The sequence below is a fragment of the Leptinotarsa decemlineata genome, unplaced genomic scaffold (assembly GCF_025532065.1).
Source record: "Leptinotarsa decemlineata unplaced genomic scaffold, Ldec_3_MD MMD2_tig00026336_RagTag_RagTag, whole genome shotgun sequence".
Lineage (NCBI taxonomy): Eukaryota > Metazoa > Arthropoda > Insecta > Coleoptera > Chrysomelidae > Leptinotarsa > Leptinotarsa decemlineata.
The window spans coordinates 607,708-630,000 of record NW_027412692.1 but is presented as its reverse complement, the minus strand read 5'-3'; the positions used below and the strand labels follow the sequence as shown (position 1 = coordinate 630,000).

General features: G+C 32.2%; 4 protein-coding genes across 4 annotated transcripts in view; 2 read left to right on the top strand and 2 right to left on the bottom strand.

Annotated features, from left to right (window-relative positions):
- The window catches only part of LOC111505341 (Golgi resident protein GCP60), an 11,705-nt gene extending 6,861 nt beyond the window's left edge, over positions 1–4,844 (top strand). The window contains exons 5-6 of the mRNA XM_023160137.2: positions 2,141–2,381; positions 4,250–4,844. Coding sequence (XP_023015905.2) covers positions 2,141–2,381; positions 4,250–4,593 — 585 coding nt within the window. The 3' untranslated portion in view covers positions 4,594–4,844. The remainder of the gene's footprint in view (positions 1–2,140; positions 2,382–4,249) is intronic.
- An 11,090-nt stretch (positions 4,845–15,934) lies between these two features.
- LOC111505335 (alpha- and gamma-adaptin-binding protein p34) lies at positions 15,935–16,889 on the bottom strand. Its single transcript, XM_023160125.2, has one exon. It carries the CDS (start codon positions 16,806–16,808, stop codon positions 16,023–16,025), a length of 786 nt encoding a protein of 261 aa, XP_023015893.1. The 5' UTR covers positions 16,809–16,889; the 3' UTR covers positions 15,935–16,022.
- Positions 16,890–17,852: 963 nt separating this feature from the next.
- LOC111505317 (CWF19-like protein 2 homolog) lies at positions 17,853–20,087 on the top strand. Its single transcript, XM_023160100.2, has 2 exons — positions 17,853–18,011; positions 18,063–20,087. The coding sequence occupies exons 1-2, from the start codon at positions 18,009–18,011 to the stop codon at positions 20,055–20,057; spliced, it is 1,998 nt and encodes a 665-aa protein (XP_023015868.2). The 5' UTR covers positions 17,853–18,008; the 3' UTR covers positions 20,058–20,087.
- A 44-nt stretch (positions 20,088–20,131) lies between these two features.
- Positions 20,132–22,293, bottom strand: LOC111505325 (26S proteasome non-ATPase regulatory subunit 8). Its single transcript, XM_023160111.2, has 4 exons — positions 22,071–22,293; positions 21,650–22,018; positions 21,412–21,597; positions 20,132–20,294 (listed from the first exon to the last, which is right to left on the bottom strand). The coding sequence occupies exons 1-4, from the start codon at positions 22,176–22,178 to the stop codon at positions 20,157–20,159; spliced, it is 801 nt and encodes a 266-aa protein (XP_023015879.2). The 5' UTR covers positions 22,179–22,293; the 3' UTR covers positions 20,132–20,156.

The following is a 22,293-nucleotide window of genomic DNA, read 5'->3' as shown; positions in this document are numbered from 1 at the left end:
AACTCATTTAATTGTATTAGTTTTAATTTTTCATAGTCTTTTATTAATCAACATTTTTATAATTTTTTATTTTATTTTTGTCATATTTACACTTATCATATCATGGGGTGAATACTACAACTAGGTAATTTCAAATCAGCTGTTTTGGGGAAAACTCAAATTAATGTTTTTTACAATTTTGGAAGAATATGAAGACTTGATTAAATGTCATTTTGCTACCTTTTCTAAATTTTATTTTTTCAGCACTCAAAATATTTTTGATGTTGATTTAAATACATAATGTTCAAATATAATATTTTATAAAAGAATGATGTTTTGTATGTTTTATATTCAATTTAGTAAATCAGACTCGTAAATGAATGAATGAATGATTTATTGGTTGGAATTGTTTATTTGCGATCTATTGTATTGACAATAATGCACTGCAAAAATTGTTTCATTTCACAAAAAAATAACAAATTTCATAAAAATAAACAAATCATATGTTGAACAACTAGGTATGTGAACTTATAGAATGGATTTTTTCTCTGATGATTATCTTGTCGTCTAGTTTTGAAAATTCTAAGTAGCCCTGTAAAACTGTCTGCAACAGTTACCTAATAGTACTATGTTGTGCACCTAACCTAATGGATTTTTTTGTAGTTATTTATATTTTGTTAAATTTGTACTTATAGTTCAAGTAAAAGATATAGTGCCCCCTACCTTCCAGCAGTTCCCCTTTAATAACACACACAACGGCGGTACTCATCGCTACATTCTGTTGGTTACTGTAACATGACGTTAAATTTAATTTTATGACACTTCAGCCAATCATAAAACTCGGTTAGTAAAAATTATCCAATACGAACCGCAAATTCTTCAGTCCACGTGGACTAATTCTTTGCGGCATAATTCCTTTGTATTGGTTTTTTTGGCCTTTGACTTCGCCGACACCTTTAAGATTACTATATCGGTTACTACGACTATACCTAGTTGTACTAACCCCACGATATGTACATGTTTGTCAACAAGATTTTATTCTTCTTGTAGACAGAGTGTCAGACGCAAGCACATTTGTTTAGAATTGTTCTGGTTTTTCTTGTACTAATTGGTTTCATAGTTATGATTGTTACAAAGTGTTTCAAACTCTCCTAAACGTTCATGTCCTCCATATGATTTTTTGCGCAATTTAATCTGATGAATGGTGTTGAAAGAATACTCTATATTAGTGAAGGTAAGATGGTTCTTACATATTTTTTAGAAATTGTCTTCAGTCTTTTCGTTAATTGAAATTATACTATCTGAGGAAGTACAAAATCAATGTGGAGTGCCACAAGGTAGTATTCTCGGCCCGTTACTCTTCCTAATTTAATAGATGATATAGCAGCAGAGGCCAGAGTTTCAGAAATCCACTTGTTTGCAGATGAATCACGCTGTGATCTATTTTTCATTCATAGACCAGAGAATTTTATTGAAAAGATAAACTTTGTAATGAATCATATCTATGAAGTGTACTACTTTAGTCTACTTTGAATAAAGATAAATAATTTTGTTTGTGGGTTGAAGTATGAGCAAATTACAAAATTTACCATTTAATTCAGATAAAGTTTAGAGTAATTGTACTTCATTTATAATTGTCCTTAATCGGATTTTGGGAAATGGAAGTTAATTATTGAATCTCCTTTCCGAAATATCCAACCCTATCTAAAGAAAAAATGCCAAGCTGGCTATAATTCTCTTGATACTATAAATATGTGCTCGAAAGTGTATAGTGAAATCCATACTTGGATCCAACGATGAATTGCAATTAAAATTTCCCTTCTAATGTCACTAATATGGTCTATTTGTTCTTCTCCGTTTGACTTTGTCCTGTAGATGGCTTAACAATTAGTTGATTTTCGTTCTGGTTCAACAAGTAAATCCATACTCTCCAGGACTGTCAGGAACTTCTTAGTATCAAGTACTACTCCATTTTGCGCAGTTTTAAAACCTTCTCGGATTCAGGATCTTACACTTTCTCTCTCCTTATCTCTCATATAGAAGGATCTCTTAAAACGCTCATAATTATAAAATTCTTCATTTTTGTCAATTTCAAATTTACTAATTGAGAATAGCTATAGGTCATTAGTTGAACATGTTAGTAATTACAATTTTTTTCCAGCCCACACAGGAAAACTCCGATTCAAATAACTTGAAAGATGAAGACTCTGATGAACAGAGTTTTACAACAGCAAGTATGTGGACGAGATCAGAAATAGAGGTTTTCAAGCAAAGTGTATCACAAGGAGAAGGTGATGGGGTTGTTAGAGTAGGCCATGGTGAAACGGTGACAGTAAGGGTCCCAACCCATCCTCATGGATCTCGGTTGTTCTGGGAATTTGCCACCGACCATTATGATATAGGTAATTATTGTTCTTTCTAAACAAATGTCAAGAATATCAGTGAATAGTTAATGGAATCAAAATAATCGAAAATTTGGTTATTTCCGTATTAACATCAAGGGCTAGATCACAACGTCTTTTATAGTGGCCAAACGAAGCGTGACTCTGTTGAAGTCATTAATTTTTATACCACGACATGAACTCCAGGCAGCGTTTTTGGGAAGCCGATTAGCTACTACCAGATATATGATGGTTTTGGCCAATACTTAATGAAAATCCATAACTAACGTATTCAAAAAACACTTTATTATGAGATTTTCACTAAACGATTTTACAAAAACGAAACACGTGTTTCGCCATACAATGGCTTCTTTGGCTACTACCATTTATTATTGATCATTATGCAACAATTTTTTAAATTGCTCTTTCAAACCTACTAAAAGTACCAAAAAAGTAGTACCAATTTTTTTGATTATGAGAAGTTATATGAGTCTTTCAAAATTGTAATGATGAAAATAGCAAAAAGTGCAAATAAAGAATAACTTTTAAAAAGAAGAGTGGATGAGACATGGATTATTGAAATATGTAAATGAAAATCATGCACTATACAATAAGTTGCAAAAAAACAAAAATAATAAACTAACTGAAATCGAGTATAAGAAGTATAAAAAAAAAACAACAAAACTGAAATTGAAAAAATAGGAAAACATTTAAAGAATTATGGAATTTTCTTGAAAAAATTGTAATGAAAATAAAAGTAATCATAACATTGCATCAAATTATCTACTAATGTAACTACAGCAGATTCTAAAGTAGTAGCTTATCAATATTACTGGAGTTTTTTTTCTAATACCAAACCGTTATTTTAACACCTAGACACGTCTTTCAATCAAAAAGTGATCATCTTCAAGAGGAAGATCAAACAAAGATAAAAAACTCCAGTAATATTCATTACTACACCAAAGGTTCCAAACAGTTCATCACAAGTAGTAGCTAATCAATTTATAGATTATTATTCTGAAGTTGGGGAGAACTTGATCAAAAAAATAAAAAACACGTTAGGAATAAATACAATGAAAAGATATGTGAATTCAAATTGAAAGGGGAGATATTTTTTAGGAGACATTATTTTTTGAGAAAAGAGCTTTTTGGCTTTCTACTTCTTCATCTTTATACAAAAATTAAAAATGTGGTGAAATTTCCGAAAAAAGAAAATAGCTACAATAAAGATAAGTATCAACTGAAACTTGATACGTTAAGAAGAGTACTTCGACCACGTCGCTGAAGATGACTATTGCAGTTGAAACATTTGGAGACTGTAACCAAAGAAGACCATGGCAAAACCCGGAAACCAACCAAGACATTGATGCCAGGCGTGAAAGCCTACATTCCTATATTGAAAATTCATTATTCAAAATGAAAATGGATATCGGGATATTCTCCATAAGATATTCAAAGATAATATAAACAAAATTCGATAATTCTTCTAAAGAGCTGTTTTAAAAATTCATGTGCATGTTTTCTTGAGTTAGATAATATTCAAAATGAAAATGATCAGCGGGATATTCTTGGTCATGAAATGGATATTCATAAGATATGCTTCAATGGACATGGAATGGATATCCTATGGACATTCATAAGATATCTAAAGAAGTATGCTTCTCTGACATAAACTGTTTTATTTGTAGATTTTGAATTTGATGGTCACTTAGTGGATAATCAATTCACTTAGGTACTTCATTATTTCCAACAGTTTTATTGCAATATAAACAGAATTGTTTGACATTTAAGCTTAATCTTCTCATCAAAACATTTAACATAAATAGATACAAAAAATTTAAAAGTATGGCATCTTGCTTGATTGTGTGATGATTTGTAACTTATTTCAGGTTTTGGTGTCTACTTTGAATTTGGCACACCAACAACAGAAGAGGTTTCGGTACATATATCAGAGAGTGACGACGAAGATTTAGAAGAATTAGAAGATGACGAGGTATATGATGATGAAACAATTCGCACAAATGACTTGGAATCCGGATCAATTTCTGTCAATGGTGTTTCAAAACCTTTACTGCACGAGATAGTTCCTGTTTATCGAAGAGATTGCCAGAGCGAGGTTTATGCGGGATCACACCCTTATCCAGGCAAAGGAGTGTATCTGCTGAAATTCGATAATTCGTACTCGCTTTGGAGATCCAAAACACTGTATTACAGAGTTTACTACACACACTAGTAATCACTTATTTTATCTGTTAGGTTTTTGCTAAGCGAAAAAACTTTTTTTTCATATGTTTATTGGAGTTATTGTTTAAACTGCGAGCGTACCTTAAAATTTTTATGATTTTGTTCAAATTGCACATTATTTGTTTTTTGGTTTCCAAATTTTATTCATCAAAGTCAATACAATCTTTATTTTTGGATTTTTGTATATGGAATTTCTTCTACTGATTATTAAAATAATTATTTATATTAATGCGAACATGATGTTCCTGTGTTTTATTTAGAACATTGAGTTGCAAATGAAAAGTTCAAACTATAGTACAATGGACTGGTTTTCGACTTTTTTTAAAACAAATTATTAAATTAATTTAGTGACAATTGCTATGTTACTGAACACTTTTAATTTGATAGTGAAATAGTGAGAAAAAGATTTGATGAGACAAACAAAATTAAAAAAAGATATATTGGTACACCAAATTCTTGAAGACCACCACGTGTGAAGAGGGCCCAAAATTGTAACATTACTGTGGCTGTGTTGCATTTTCATCATTATATTTATTTCTCCTATTGAAAAGTATAAAATTATTTGAAAATATTTGAATATATAAATTGATGGATGTAGCCGTTACTACGTGGTAGGAGATCATAATGAAAAGAGAAATGAAAATTTCTGTTTTTTACCATTTTTAATTGTAACTAACGTTACTGCAGTTTCGTCCTATATGGACATTCTCAAACTAATACAATAAACTAACAATGATTCATTACATTCGCCAATATATACCATTCAGGTACTTGATTGAGTACCTGAATTTACAGTTCACAATGCGGATGTGCCAATTTAAAAACCGGAGAGTAAATTAAATCGATTTGATCATTTAACAAGTTGCACCCGCAGTGTTTATGCTTGTAAATTTCCAAGGATTCTAAATAATTGAGTTTGCAACCCTTCCTTGCATAGTGCAGAATTTCTGTATCATTTAGATTCGGAAACTTGTGGTTGCATGCCAAAGAATGGTTTGAAAACGTCCAATCATTTTTCCTAGTCTGAAGGACCTTTCATGTTCAGCATACCGTTTTTGGAAATTTCGTCCGCATTGTCCCACATAAACACTATTACACTCCGAACACTTGAGCTTATAAACTCCAGATTTTTCCTACTTGTCGACCTTATCTTTGGCATTGAAAAGGAAATGAGATAACCTGGCATGTGGTCTGAATGCTACTTCCACATTGTTTTTTCTGAAGAAATCTGCGATTATTTCTGTTCTTTTTCCAAAATATGTTAGCGTTAACCATTTCTTGACCTGGGTAAAAAACATATTCATTTTTGATACAGATATGTAGACGATATTCTTGCCTGTTTCAGAGGTACTACACGACAGCTGAACCAATTTATGACATTCATGAACAATCTCAATAGCAACATTCAGTTTATACTCGAAACAGAGATATAGAAACAGATAAACTTCTTAGACCTGGCCATTACACACAATCAGAATAAATTCGAGTTCAATGTTTTCAGAAAACCTAGCTATATAGACATCACCATCCCAAGAGATTCTTTCCATCCAGACAGTCATAAATTAGCAGCCTACAACTGCATAGGGCATTCGCACTGCCTTTTTCTGCAGACAATCTAGCTAGGGAAATTGATATAATTACACAGATAGGTCATAATAATGGTTTCAACGCAGATACTATCCAGAAGTTAGTCAGAAAACAAAGCCGGAAATTCACTCACAGATTAATATATCCTCAGGTCAAACAACCAGAAATCAATAAATGGGTAACGCTAACATATTTTAGAAAAAGAACAGAAATAATCGCAGGTTTCTTCAGAAAAAACAATGTGGAAGTAGCATTCAGACCACATGCCAGGTTATCTCATTTTCTTTTCAATGCCAAAGATAAAGTCGAAAAAAAAAAGTGGAAGTAGCATTCAGACCACATGCCAGGTTAGGTATCTCATTTCCTTTTCAATGCCAAAGATAAGGTCGACAAATTGGAAAAATCTGGAGTTTATAAGCTTAAGTGTCCGGAGTGTAATAGTGTTTATGTGGGACAATGCGGACGAAATTTCCAAAAACGGTATGCTGAACATGAAACGTCCTTCAGACTAGGAAAAAATGATTCGACTTTTTCAAACCATTCTTTGGCATGCAACCACAAGTTTCTGAATCTAAACGATACGGAAATTCTGCACTATGCAAGGAAGGGTTGCAAACTGAATTATTTAGAATCCTTGGAAATTTACAAGCATAAACATTGCGGGTGCAACCTGTTAAATGATCAAATCGATTTAATTTACTCTCCGGTTTTTAAATTGGCACATCCGCATTGTGAACTGTAAATTCAGGTACTCAATCAAGTACCTGAATGGTATATATTGGCGAATGTAATGAATCATTGTTAGTTTATTGTATTAGTTTGAGAATGTCCATCTAGGACGAAACTGCAATAACGCTAGTTACAATTTAATGTGGTAAAAAACATAGAAATTTTCATGTCTCTTTTCATTTGAATATATTTTTATGTCATATAACATATTACAATTACAAGTAATATCACATCACATTAAAATCAAACTTGAAACTCACAAAAGTTGAAGAAATTTTTTCTACCAGAAACTTTTACAACCTTGATTTGAATATGGAAAGATTTGGTGCATTTTTTTATTTTAGGTTGTTTCAAAGGTGTTGTCCGTTTTAATGTCACGTGTTTTTGTAGCTCTATATCTCAATAAATAATTATTTTACTGTGTCGTGTTATATATTGATCTATAGAGAATTTCATACTCTATACATTGTTGCTGTTATTTTTTTCAAATTTCAATTTTTGTTTGCCTCTTTTCAGCTTGTTTACTATATTATGTTGAGCGATTTCCGGCCAATTTTTTCTCTACGAATTCAAATTGAACTAAAGCGCTGCCGAAACAGCCCAGAATTTGGCAATAATACTGTTAATGAACCCACTGTTCGACATTGGTTTGCGAAATTCGTTCTGGAGATTGCAGTTTTGAAGATGAACCCCGAAGTGGTCGACCTACCGCAATGTAGGTAGAAAGTGACCCATCACAAACGGTGCCTAGAATGGCGGGAAAATTGGTCGTCCATGCGGTTTTCAATGATTTAAAACATATTGGATCAAATCCTTATGTGTGATGAAAAGTGGATCTTTTTCAAAAACAGGAGTCGTTCAGGACAGTGGTAGGACACCAATGAGCCACCATGGTTATTGTATGGTGGGTAAGCGGCTGGTGTGATTAACTATAACTTTCTGCAACCTTGCCAAACCATCACAGCAGGGTCCTTTTGTGAGAAAATTGACGAAATGTAACGAAAGTTGCGTCAGCAGCAGCCGGCATTGGTCAACAGAAGAGGTCCGATTCTGTAACACGACAACGCCCGTCCGCACGTTTCTTAAATCAACGTCCGAAAATTTAACGAATTGAGTGTCGAAGTTTTGCCTCATCAACCATACTCCCCAGACATCTCGCCAACCGACTACCAAGTGCACTGAGTCAAATGGCGCTCATTTCGATTGAATTGCACAAGTATTCACTGAGATATTACAGTTTAATGTAAACTCATAAGAACGGACAAAACTTTTGAAACAACCTAATATTATTTCACTTTCAGTGTCTGATATGATATAAAATGATTTGAAATCTCTGAAAGAACGAATAAAATTTAAATGAATAGCTAAAAATAACAATTATATTAAGCAATAAACCGTGAAATGAAATTACAATAAAATAAAAATAAGCAAAAATTGAAAATTCAACAATTGAAAATGAAATACAAAATTAAAAAAGATTTCAAACGTTTCAATTATTAGTATCCACAATTGCCTTCGGATGATGAATGTCATCACCCGAAATTTTTCAATAAGTCAGCCCTTGAGAGCACATATTCACATATATTGAAAAGAGTAATGGACGCCTGGTAATGTAGCAGCTGCGGTCTTTTGTGATCTTTCTAAGGCGTTTGATTGCGTTGATCATAAGATTTTGCTAAGAAAAATTCACCAATACGGCTGCAGAGAAATGACGCTCAAATGGTTTGAATCTTACCTTTCAGGAAGGAATCAAATGGTAAGAACAACAGGACTTTTAGAAAAAAAGGAAATTTTGTGTGGTGTTCCACAAGGAAAAGTTTTAGGACTCATCTAATTCTTATTATATGTTAATGACATTGCAAATTTGAGCATTTCTGGAAATTTCATTCTTTTCGCCGATGATACGACGATATTGTGGAACAACAAAAACGATTTACACAATGCAATATCTACTGATATGAAAAAAATCAAGGAGTGGTGTGATGCTAATTTGCTATCCTTCAATATCACCAAAACAAACATTTTATCATTCAGATGTGCTCCTCATTTGGTGATAACTTAGTGATCAAGAACGAAAATCAATCTAAATTTCTAGGTATTCACATTGACAATAAGCTCAAATTTATTGAACATATCAAACAACTTAGAGTAAAATTTTTTCTGGATGTTATGCAGTGAGAGTAACTTCAATAAATTTGGGAATCCAAATAGTGTATCCCACCTAAGTTATGGAATACCGTTTTGGGAAGTATGCAATTCATTAGCAACTCTGTCTGTATTAGTACTGCAGAAATGTGCTATCAGGTATATGTGTAAGATTAAACCTCGTGATTGCTTTGTTCATTTTGGAATCGATTTGCCTCATTTACAAAAATATGTCCATATTTGAGGCTTCATGCCGTTTTTATAGAACCTGTTCCACTGCATTGAAATTGCCAATTCCTTCAACAAATTTGGTCAGCAACTCTATTTATTACAATGGGGTTAAGATGTTTAATTACTTGCCCTTAGATGTAAGACCAACAAAATGTTTAGAATGAGAGTAAAAATATTTTTGGCTTTTAGACCCTATTATAATTTGCAAGATTTGTATACTGATAAATTTACGTGACAAAATGTGCATATTTGAATTTAGGTTATATAATATTTTTGTGTATATTCTTATTTGGATATAAATGTTTGATTGTCTGATGCAATGGGTGTGTTTATTTATGTAATATCATATATAAGTATATATGTCTATTATATTAGTGTTGATAATATTTTTAAACAAATCTATACACAACCATGTTGATACAAAATTTCGACGTTGAACTATAGTGTATGTCTAACTTTAGTTTTTTGTAGGCGTTTTTATATTCTCATTTTATATTTCTATACTTACATTTATATTCATTTTTCACAAGCTTTGTCCACAAGAATCATTCTTAATGACAATAAAGTATATTATCATTATTATTATATCTTCGAAAATGTTCATGTAAATTACATGCTGTAGAGGGCCATATTGATCTATATTATATGCACAATGTATTTAAAGTACTTAACCGGATAAGGATTAATGCTGTATTGCTTAAAATCACTTTGTAAATAAGCCATTATTTCACAAGGATAAAAAATACTTTTTGTGGACTTTTTTGTAGACCTTTTGAAGGTGCAGAATACTGTAGTACATCTTTTTGACCTATCTCGTAGGTTTCAGCCAGCGTTTGCAATGTAAGCACAAAAAAAATGTTTATTTACGACATCACATTAGAAACTCTAAAATGATCTGTTATATGTTATGTCATGTTATATACATATTAACCTTCCTCTTGAATCACTCTTATCTATTAAAAAAAAACTGCATCAAAATCGGTTGCGTAGTTTTAAAGATCTAAGCATCCATAGGGACAGACAGCGGGAAGCCACTTTATTTTATACTATGTAGTAATGTATCAGTTATTTAGAATAATCGTAAGAATTAGTCAACATGTGGTATATCCAGCGGACAAGATGATATTTAATATTGTGAATAAAAAATATTAATGTATATATTAAGGAAAACTCAATATCTAAAAAACTGCTCATTCTGGAATGTTTACAAGAGTGCATTTGCATTCACTTGCAACTATATTTCTTGTGATTTTACAAACAACATGTACTTTCAACTACTTTACGGTGAGGATTCTATATAAAACATTGGTTGCCACTACTTTTATTCATTTATATATAAAATATAACAAATTTAAGGCACTTGTTTCTTATATCTAAATATGAATCTTCAAAAAAATACAATACATGTGACTTCATTTCAATCAGACTTATATATTATAGAAAACTTGAGAAAAGGCAGATGTAAGAAATGTCGGTAACGATTTCCCTCATCAACTGTGAAAACATGTATATACTATATATGTATAAATAGAATATATGAAATTTAATGTACTTATTTCTTATATCTAAATATGGATCTACAAAAAAAATACAATACAGGTTACTTCATTTCAATCAGAGTTATATATATTATAGAAAACTTAAGAAAAGGAAGATAGGTAAGAAATGTCGGTACCGATTTCTCTCATCAACTGTGAGAACATGTATATACTTGCAAAGATGTGACAGCTCAGTGATTATAAATCACATGACAACATATACAACTTCATCTAAACTAAAAATAGTAATCCATTAAAACATTCAAAGGCACATGAGGTACTTAATAACTTTGAGTAAAAAATTCCAAAAATATTGAGAAAACATTTGAACAATAAATGATTCCAGTTACAAATTCCTTATAAAGAAACCTTTATTGAAATGGCACAGTTTCAACACATTTGTTGAAGTAATTATTTTCGATTTTACAGTTAAAAAAACTTTAATGAAATGAATGACAAACACCTTTGTCAAATTTCTACTAGTTATTTTATTTTTACGACTGATTTTGGTTAGTTTTTACACTTGTAGTTAGTGTTTATACTTGATAATGGATAAAACAGGAAACCAGTCGTAAAACTAAAATAACTAGTGGAAATTAGACAAAAGTGTTTTCATTCATTTTATTGAAGTGATCATGAATTTCTACAAAATAAACAAGTCAGATATGAGAACCTAAAAATACAATCTTCTTTTCAAAAAAGGTAAGATGAAGACATTGTGCTTTAATATTATGTTCTTTGACTAATATATCATTACTTTTTAAGAAATTACAGTGAAAATTACCGTATTCTCCAAATATCACCAACATTCGTTTTTTGATATGTTCAGTCATTACTGGTATAGTAATCTTTATATATTTTCTTGAATATTTAATATTTATTAGTTTAGACTTGTTACCATTAATTACAATTCTTAACATATAAGTGAAGATTAACCCTTATTGATTTGTGGTTACTACATTTGATGTCGATGACTACAAGGAATCAATCGCTTTTTTGGATATCTTCATAATGTTGAAATATATACAGAATTCAAGCTTTTCGGTTGGAAAAAAAATGGAAAGCATCAGCACAATATTGAACATCAGTAAATTTATTGAAGTTTCATTATCGAATAATAACTTTCCATCATTTTGTGTATCTAAACTTTTCCTTAGAAGCAACTATTTCCATAACATCACATGTCTATTGTATTTGATTATATTCAAACCTTTCGAGGTTCTATCTATATCATAAAATAAAAGATTGAAAAGATAAAGTATGTTCATTTTTGAATGACTCAAATACGAATGTGTTAAAAAATATATAGCAACAAATTCTTCTCCATGCTCTAGATAAAACAAAATTCAAGCTTGGATTAATTTTTTTTGTGTTAACTTTTTTATCTTGTAAAAGGGCACATATTTTTCTCTTCAACAGAGAGTTATGATCCACTGAAGTGATGAAATATTAAATATGCCTCAACATTATTATAGAATGAGAAACAGCAGACATGGTCATTTTCTTGAGAATGAAGTGAGCTGACCACTTCAAATGTAAGAGAATATACAAAGACACCAGATATAAAAAACAGTAATCAATAGTGTTTCCCAGTTTATTGTCCATCTCTGAATAAAAATATTTGTGAATTGAACACCCCTCTTTCAATGCCCTTCATTACCATACTATACAGTTGCTGCTGAAAATAAAAGTTTGTACTCCAATGACAAATGTCCTAATAACAAATGAATATTCAATTAAGTTTTTGTCCTATTCATGAAGAACATTGAGTTCCAATGAAGTGATGACCCAAGTACAAGGCTCAGTGTACATAAAGTATGCATAATTTGTAGCTGGAAGCAAAAAATTTCAAAAAGGAAAATCTGAAACACACTAACATAATCTATAATTTAATATTTGTTCAAATCTCAGGATTATTCAATGCTCTCAGTTTTTTTGCAATAACCATACCTAAATCCTGAGAAGGATTCTTTCCTGGACTCATTGCCAACCTTCTTCTCAGTCTAGGGTTAATCTCACACCTCTGTTTGTGAACAGTTGGTTCGGGAGTTTTTTCTCTGGGAGGTGCCAATATTCTGCTTCTGTTGTATTCAACAGGTGACCAAGTCAGGGGTTTTTTCCTCAGACCTCTCTGAACGATAATCATTTCATCTGGACTAGTGGATTTGTTCGGAGTTCCTTCTGTCGAAGCTCTCAGAGATTCGTTTATTTCTGTGAGAGCTAACCTCAAGGATCGTCGAGGTGAGTTTTGTTCCTCTAAAACTATGAAGTCGTCCATTAGTGTAGAGGGGTGCAAAAGCCGTTACAACCCCTGGAATACGTTAAGAATATATATGAAACGATTCACTTTTCCATTTTTCTGATGTTTACTAAATAATAGTTTCAAATCCATTCATTCACAAGTCGAAGACAAACACAAGTTGTACTACTAGTACAACATGTAATTTCGTCAATTCCCGCTAAAAAAACTAGAGTTACAGCATAATCCTCGTCATCCCCTCCGAAACAAACTCTGTTTGTGGTAACTGCGACCTCTTTCGTCAAAATCACCGTATTATTAAGGACAAAGATGAAAAGAAACCATGGTGTTTTAACCGATTCGCTTTTATTTTGTCAAGACTCTCGACACAAGAAATGAGATTGACTTTGTATACACGATAGATGGTGTCGAAGTCAGCCTCGCGTATTTTGTTGAAATCTTCAATTTATGGACCATAGTGTAAAAAAAAATATCAATTCATCTCAAAACATTGAAAATTGAAATGACAACTTGAATATTGTCAAGCTGCGTCACATGAATAGTACTCAGCTCTGTGAATGAAATGCTGTGATACAGATCTCTACTATTTCTTTATCAAGAGTATCGTAGATCGAGAGTTTTTGACCAAATATTTGATATGGGAAAGGGATTCGAGTGATTACACCAGATATATTCTATGCATCTTTCAAATAACTAGCCTGTACGTTTACTCTTCTGTAACTTTGTCACAGAATATCTTAAGCAGAGACTCTCATCTGAGAACACTATGTTGAGGGGTCAAGATTCTATGATCCCATTCTGTTGTTGGAAGTTGCAATAATCACCTTGAGGTTGTCATCAGTTCATGGTTTCTGTTAAGTGCTGAGTGTCTCTTCTGTAAGGTATTCTATGACTCTGTGGCCAAAATCTTACACTAAACAACTATTGCTATTAATGGGACACAAAATTTGTACTCATTTATAACCCCAGAGGCCTAATTCTCAAAAAACTTTCTTTCCATAGAAACTGAAATCATATTCTCAATGACCAATAAATCCTGAAATCAGTGTTGTTACAACCCTTTGTAAGGTGACCGAAAAAAAATATTAGACGGAATATAAGAGTACTAAAAAAGCGAATCCGTTAATAATTAACATACATATTATCAATATGGTGTGTATATATAAATTATTTTCCTGCAATGATTACAGTTTTCATTTAATTTTAAGTTGGACATCAAAGACAAAATGACGAAAAATCGTAGGTAACTAAAAGTGATTTTATTGTTTCAAATGTACTGAATCTAGTACTGAAATACTGAAACGGCAACACTGCAGAGAATGTCAAGCTCAAATTACGTTTTTTTAACATCACCCGAAGTGATAATGTAGTAAATTACTTTTTGTGTAAATTTGGTTTTTAAGATACTGAAAAACGACGGGTTTTCAATTATATCTAGCCTACTATTTTCCCTACCTTGACGATGGCTATAAATATGGCAGCTTGGAGGACTAGATATTCAAAGGGATCAAAGTGGTTCAGAAATGTCATTCAGTTGAGGCATTGTTTCTATCCGATGACGTAGTTTTTGAAAAGTGCCTTAACACTGATGTTAATTTTTGTGTTATATTTAATAAAGTTAAGTCAGTGGTGTCGCATCTGTTTGTCAATCGCTGAGTCGCCATCATCATCTAGTAGTATGCCGTCAACGTTTGGTTAACAATTTAGCAAACTTTTACTCCAGAACATTCTGGGATTTTCTAATATATTTCAGGAGGGAATATTCTGCTTCCAAAAGCATCCTGTATTCTTACTAGTGCAACAGGAGTACTGGGTCAAAATAACTGACACCTGGTTTCACACCATGTTCTGTGTTTTTGATTCTCACAAGGATCATTTTCATGACGTTTCGACAAAGTGTCATTTGCCATCTTCTGGTGATGTCTGGATTTTGATTTTGAACCTAGTCTAGGTCCAGATTTTTTTTAGATATGGAGATATATTCTGAAGAGCCCCACTATGTGAAATAGAGTTTTCAAAAATAGGTGTTTTTTTATTGAAAATGAACACACTAGCGTAAATTCTGTGATTTCAACAATTTTGTTTTTCTTTGGACCAACTTGTTCTGACCTAAGTGAGACATGTCTACTTTGGTACAGTCAGCAATATCAGATCAGTGTTGACATCATCAAATAATTGATGTGGCCCTAAGAAACCTCAAATAGTGAAATAACATTTTTCTAATCACTTTTTTTTGGATTTGTATAACTTCCCACCAGCACCCGTTATAGTTATCAAATAAAACCTGAGTCACAGAAAAATTACTTTGAATTTCTATCTCCTGATATTCTTGCTTTAGGAGGAATGTCATACAGAACATACATTACATTTTTGAAATACTCTCAGAAGCGGATATAAAATTTTTCCCAATGAACTTTACCATAAAACTTGCAACAAGTTACCATTTATTGTTTTATGCATCAAAAGAACTTGTTTTTGTTTGGGGAAAACATTTCAACCTGCCCCTTGCTTTTCGTATCGCTATCAGATTTGGCTCAGTAAAAGTCTCTAGCAAGAATTGTGATTTGTTCAAGTGTACTACTCAAGTATGGTTCGGATGACGCTAACTTTGTTGGTGAAATATGCATTGAGAAGAGTGTTGATAAATATTTTGGATAAAAGCTTTTTTTTGTGAACATGAGTTTTCACAAAAGTTCTTTAGCTCTGGAAAAATGTGTATATAAACTTGAACCTAGTACAAGTAAGTTTCAGTGCATTTATAAATTGTAAAGAGTTGCTTTTCAACCTTGCACTTGGAAAACTATGTCCAAATCTAGATACCTTATATTACTAAATATTCATTGTTTCAAATGGATATATTTTTAGGAACTTAATATATTTCTCTTAGATACTTTAAAAGGTACAACATAAAATTAAACTTATCCACTATTACAGATCAAATAATTCCTCTTCTTCACCTCCCATAGCTTTCCAGAAAGCTGTTACCATGTGCTCCGCACACTGTTTTCTCTGACTCATTGGCATACTTTGTAGACTATCCTTCATCATGTGTAGTTGGGAAAACAATTCTGTGAAATCATCGACATCATCATCAGGTAGAAAGTTTTCCTTATTTAGTACATCGTTGGAAGTTCTGGATTCTTTATTACTACCTATATTTTCATTTGATTTATCTCTCACCTTCATTACTAAATTTGACCAAGTGTGGGAGTGCAACGCTTCCACTACACGATCCACACCAAATTTTTCTTTAATAAGGTCCTCTTCAGATTCATCGTTCTGATTGTTTGTTGGAAAGAGCTCAATGAATTCAAAACCCCTCTTCAAGCACCATTCCAGGGCATCACTTTTTGTAACTTTGGTATCATTATTGCAATAATTTGACACAAGTAATTTAACTTCCAAGTTGCAGTCATGTTCAAATACATCCCATTTGCTCAAATCTTCTAGCCCCCTTGATTTGTTAGAATCCATTAGGATAATAATTGCCTCGATATTATTATTAAATCTCTCGGATCTTGGAAAATCATTTTCTAATCCTATAAGCTTAATATTTGCTGTATAATATTTTGTGTCTATTGACCATAAATGTTCAATTAAACCAGGTGTTTCATTGTCTTCTGTTATTTCCGATGATTTCGTTATCAATTTTATTAAAGACTTTGGTTTCGTGTTGCTGCAACTAACTATAATTACTCCGGGAGTATTACTCATTTTGAAGCAAGTACCCGAATTCTAAAAAATAAATTTGTTTCAAAATAGGTTAGAATCACATAAAGTAATGTTCCATGATGGTAACATTTTTTTTAATCAATGTGAGTAGAGTGTAATAGATTTTCAATGTATCGAAAGACCAACCGCAGAAATCTATTACTTTTTGCCGAAAATCTTGTTACATTTCGTGGCCAATTTTTACATTAAATCGACAATATTTTATTTTTTTCAAAAACATTTATTTTCTGAGTTGGCTATTATAGTTATTTGTCATTAGCGTCAATTATCAACTCAATTATTCCATTCAAATAGCACGACCTTTCGATCGTGGTGAATTGGCGCACTACCAGTAGCTCAACATAATTTATTTATTTATTTCGGGTCAAAAGCGTCAATATGAAAGTATAATACAAAAGAGAAACAAAGATGGAGATAAAGATGAAAAATTATGATGTGTATAAAAAACAATTCATTAAAAACCACAATTGCAGAAAACGGTTGATTGAATTTTTTCAGGCGATAAATCTGCAAGAGGTCCTCCATTATGCATGATTTTGGACATTTGTATGTGTGCAGTTGTACTTTTTATTTACATTCGGAAAGAGTCGTAGGATCCGTTACAACGGAAGGAGCCTCCCCAAAAAATGTAGAATTAGTGTAAAATCAGTCCAACTCATCTGGGGCGTCCGTTGGAAACTTTCAACTACAAAAGAGTCACAATGCGAGATCCGGATTTAAACTTCGAATAGACTCCAGCCAAGAATAATGGATATATTACAATAGTAATACCACAGTTAATCACGTGGGGACTGGCGTTATCTGGCGGACAAAAGAATTGTCTCTTCCTTTAGTTCCTTTTTTTCACATAAAGGGTGAAAACCCTTCAATAGTCAAAATTCAACGATTGTTTTTCAGGAGGTAGAAATTTAAAAGTAATTTTTTTATTTCAATTATGATATTCATCTCACAAAACTCATAAGTATAGCCTTGAGATATAATTATGCGTTCTGTGCTTAAATTTATAGAAAGGCTCTAACGTTTCGAATTAACCAATGGCACAGAAGATGAATCCATGGTATAAATCGGTTGTTGATCGGTGAATTTGAGAACCCGTCTTTTTATATCAATTTGATACTGTTTTGTTTTTGTTATAGAGTTTTCATTTCACAATTAGGACGTGAAAAATGCAGTGAGACAAAAATGGTAAAAAAATAAAATTTCTCTTGAATTTATGTAGTACATAAAGACTTTTAGGGAAAGCACAAGAGAAAACACAAAAACAAGAAACATCATGACTCCAGTTCTGAGGGAGAATGGGTGGAGAAGAAAATCAGGAAGGATTCCACTTCAGATGATGAGAGTACTATTAGAAAAAAGAGCAAGTTGAAATATTCTCACAGATCGAGTTCAGAAGAAAAATCAAGTACATCTGATGAGATGATTTCCAAAGAAGAGAGATCACATAAAAGGTGCCATAAAAGTAAATCAAAGCGTGATAGATCAAGTTCAGAGGATTCATACTCTTCAGCATCCAGTAGAGACGAGGTAACTATGAAAAGAAAACATAAATTTACTTCAGAGAAAAAAAATTTCTCTAGACCTTCAAGAAATTCGTGTACCACATTGTCAAGTGGAGATGAGGCATATAGTGAAGAAAAACTGAAAAGTACTAAGGACATACACAGGCAATTTGAAAACTCAACTACAAAGAAAAAAACTTCTGCTAGAGATGAATGGATGAACTTACCTACTAGTTTTTCCAGTTTTTCTAATTTTGACCGCAAAACAGAAAGAGGAACCGAGAAAAATTTGGAGAAGGAAAAACAACAATATAATCCGAGAGAGTGTGGACGCGAATTGAATTTTTACTGGAAGAATGGCGGAAATGGACTGCCATCATTCGTAAAACCTGAAGATTCAGATGGTGATCAGAAATCGTATACTACCCATATAAAGGATAAATCCAGAATATCAAATTGGAGAAAGAAAAAGATCGAGCCAGAACTCCCAATTGACCCTTCTGAAAATAAAACCAAACAGTGTACTGATGATAATTCAGCTGAACATAACGTTGTTACTTCAGAAAAAGACCTCAATGTTTTAGCCTCAAAATTAGTCAAAGCTGAGATAATGGGCAATACAAAGTTAGTTGCAGAATTAAAGGAAAAGTTAGAGAGAGCTAGAAATGAGGTGAAAGACAGGAGCACAAATTCAAGAGAAGAACATGTAATTCTAACTCATACCGATTCTCAAGGTAGATCACAGCCCTTAACATTGCAGGCTGAATATGAAGAGCTTTCTTCTAAGAAAGGCAAGAAAAAAAGAGTAGAGACTCACGAAGGGGGACAAAGGGTAAGATATTTTTCTAACGATGATAAATATTCATTGAAACAAATGTTTGAGAGTGAAAAATATAATTCCGTAGAAGATCAGAATAAGGAATTTTTGAAAATGACGAGCAAAATAGGCAAAAATGATGACTTAGACGATATTTTCACAGACAATATTAGAAACGCCGAGTCAAGTTCAAAAGTAGACACTAGAAATCGTGACAAAGCTGTACATAATCATGCTACACTCAGTAAAAGTTTAGATAACTGTGACAAATGCATTCAGTCACAAGTGATGCTGAAGCATTTAATGATATCTATGGGGGAGACTGCATATCTTGCCCTGCCTGCCCATGAACCATTAAGTACAGGTCATTGTATGATAGTCCCCATTAGACACGTACCTTGTTCAACTCAACTTGACGAGAACGAATGGTCTGATATTATAGATTTGAGAAGATCCATTACGCAATTATTCAAAGCAAACAATGAGGAAGTAATCTTTTTCGAAACTGCCATGAAATTTCATAAATATCCTCATATGGTTATTGAATGCATTCCTCTGCCCAAAGAAGATGGTGACATGGCTCCTATTTATTTCAAAAAGGCAATCGATGAATCAGAGTATGAATGGTCTCAAAACAAAAAATTGGTATCACTCAAAGGGAGAGACATCAGAAAGGCGGTGCCTAAGGGATTACCATATTTTTCAGTTTCATTCGGTATGGAGGAAGGTTTTGCACATGTTATTGAAGATGAACAATATTTTCCTTCAAATTTTGCTCAGGAAATTATAGGGGGAATGCTTGATTTACATCACAGTAAATGGAGAAAGCCAAAAAAGCAGAACTTTGATGAACAAAGTGAAAGGGTTTTGAAGTTTTCCAAGGAATGGAAAAATTTTGATTGTACAGTGTGAAATATTTATTAAAACTCAACTAGAACAACATTTTGGATACTCATTTAGATAGCACAGTAATATAAAAAAATACATTTTCAATTGAAAAAATTTATTACTTTAAACAATCATTTCCAGTTCTTTTGCATATTCAATAGCTTGTTGTGCCAATTCTTTGGATGGAATTGGCTCATGTGTCTTTTTAATCTCGGGCGTGAAGTGAAAGAAGTTGTCCTTTTCTAATTTCCATGTTTTAGTCTAAAATAAAAATAAAATGAATATAATTCTCAGCTATATCACTCTTGAAATAATATATGATAAATATTAATAGCGAAACATATGTTGTCGTTTTGTGAGCTGTTTATTATTGAAAATCTCACAATATGGTGTTACTTAAATAAGTTATTATGGATTTTCATCAATTACTGGCCAATTCCAACACGTTTTTATTTTTTATCAATTACGCCTATTTCTGAAATCAATTAGGTAATAGGCATGTTTTCCTAAACACAGTGAAAATCAATCGATCTGTATTTTTGATTGGACGTATGTGTTTCTAACAGAGGTTTTTCCTTATCAGATGAATTATTTCAATATGAATACACAAGGAAAACAGTTTTTGTTGTAAACATAAACATCTATCAAGCAAGCCGATCCATAAAAACAGATTAACGTGCATTCATTTATAAATGCTGCTCCGGACCATTAAAAATGTTGTTTTATCTCTTGCGGAATTTTCCTTAAGAATAACCAATCAACATAAATTTTTAACTTTCTACAATTGACAGTTACAATTTCTGTCAGTTTTTGTCTTTATGGTTAGTTAACTCAATTTTTTATCCACTGCATTTTGAATCAACATTTGCTGTATTTTACCAATTCATTTATTATCATCATATGTAAAACTGAAACAATCTTGTTTCAGTTAAGCTTTACGGTTTGTGAAATATAAAATGAACATTTGTCCTTTTGCTACAAGGCTTGTTTTCAAAAAACACTTCATTATGAAATTTTCTCTAAACAGTTTTACAAAAAAGCAACACGTGGAGAAGCTAATGTATAGCAAAACACTGTTGTGTTTTAGTATAAATATTTAGTGAAAATCTCACAATAGTGTTTTTTGAACATTTTATAGATTTTCAAGTATCAGCCGATTACCTCACATACAATGCTTGTGATACGGTATATTTTGTATTAATCAATGCATAATTCTAGTGATGAGATTTCGGAAAATAACTAGGAAAAATTATTGAACAGAAAAGAAATGTAATGAATACTATTTAAATTTTTTGTCTAGTTTGTCAAGACTTTGTTAACTCAGGCTTTTATGGCCTATTGCTTATACTGAGACTAATACATAAATAATTAACCATACCTTTGTTACAAAGGCCTTGGCCGATTCTTCACTGCCCAAGTATAGCATCCTAGCAACATCTTTAATTGATATTTTTTCATATGCTTTCTCTAGACAATCTGCAATCTCCCCTCTGATAGTATCTAGAAGTATATCCATAAAAAAATTGTAATTTGTTGCTGGGACATTTCCCTTTGCCAGAAATATCTGTAAGAAGAAAGAATGAATCTCTTTTATTTTAGGTAGTGAGAATATTCACCTTATTATAACTTCCTTCCATAAGGTACTGTTCAATAGATAGAGGGTGCCTGATGTATACATCATTCTGAATGTGGTCAGCAGGCAACAATTCTAATTCTGTGTGGAACTCTGCCACTCTATTTTGTGATAACAAAAATAGTAAATTCAGACCCAGTAACTGATATTTGAAAGAAGATTCGGGAAGTTGATTCTTATAATCGAAATAATAACATTTCAACTGTGCCATGTATCTTTCAAAGGCAGGTATATCATTTGCAGCTATACTCCATTGTACCCCAATTTCCAGAACGTCTCTTGCCAGAAGAAGTTCTTGTTTTGAAGCAGTGGCGTTTGAAGTTGGAAGGAACATTAAGTGTGTTAGCTCAAGCTGAAAAAATAATAATGATACTTCTAGAAAGTTTAATGGCTTTTATATTCACCTTCAAATCTGACAAAAGCTTTTCACATTTGCTTAAATTTGGATTGGATGTGTTCCATTCTGATTTCAGTTGTTTGTATAAATTAGACACCTCGTTAATCTTGGACATGTTTCTTGCAAGGTCTTTATTTTATGGCTTTCTTCAAATTTTCAGTTCAGTTTTTACACTACAGCTACAGCATGAATTGTATATTTTTACTTCCAATCAACTTTTCATCTGTCAG

Bases quoted from the DNA above. Each gene is read 5' to 3' on its own strand.
- LOC111505335 (XM_023160125.2), bottom strand. From the start codon at position 16,808: ATGAGTAATACTCCCGGAGTAATTATAGTTAGTTGCAGCAACACGAAA.
- LOC111505325 (XM_023160111.2), bottom strand. From the start codon at position 22,178: ATGTCCAAGATTAACGAGGTGTCTAATTTATACAAACAACTGAAATCA. The intron at 22,019-22,070 runs GTGAATATAAAA...TTATTTTTTCAG, and splicing joins AGCTTTTGTCAGATTTGAAG to CTTGAGCTAACACACTTAAT. The intron at 21,598-21,649 runs GTGAATATTCTC...TTCTTCTTACAG, and splicing joins TGGAAGGAAGTTATAATAAG to ATATTTCTGGCAAAGGGAAA.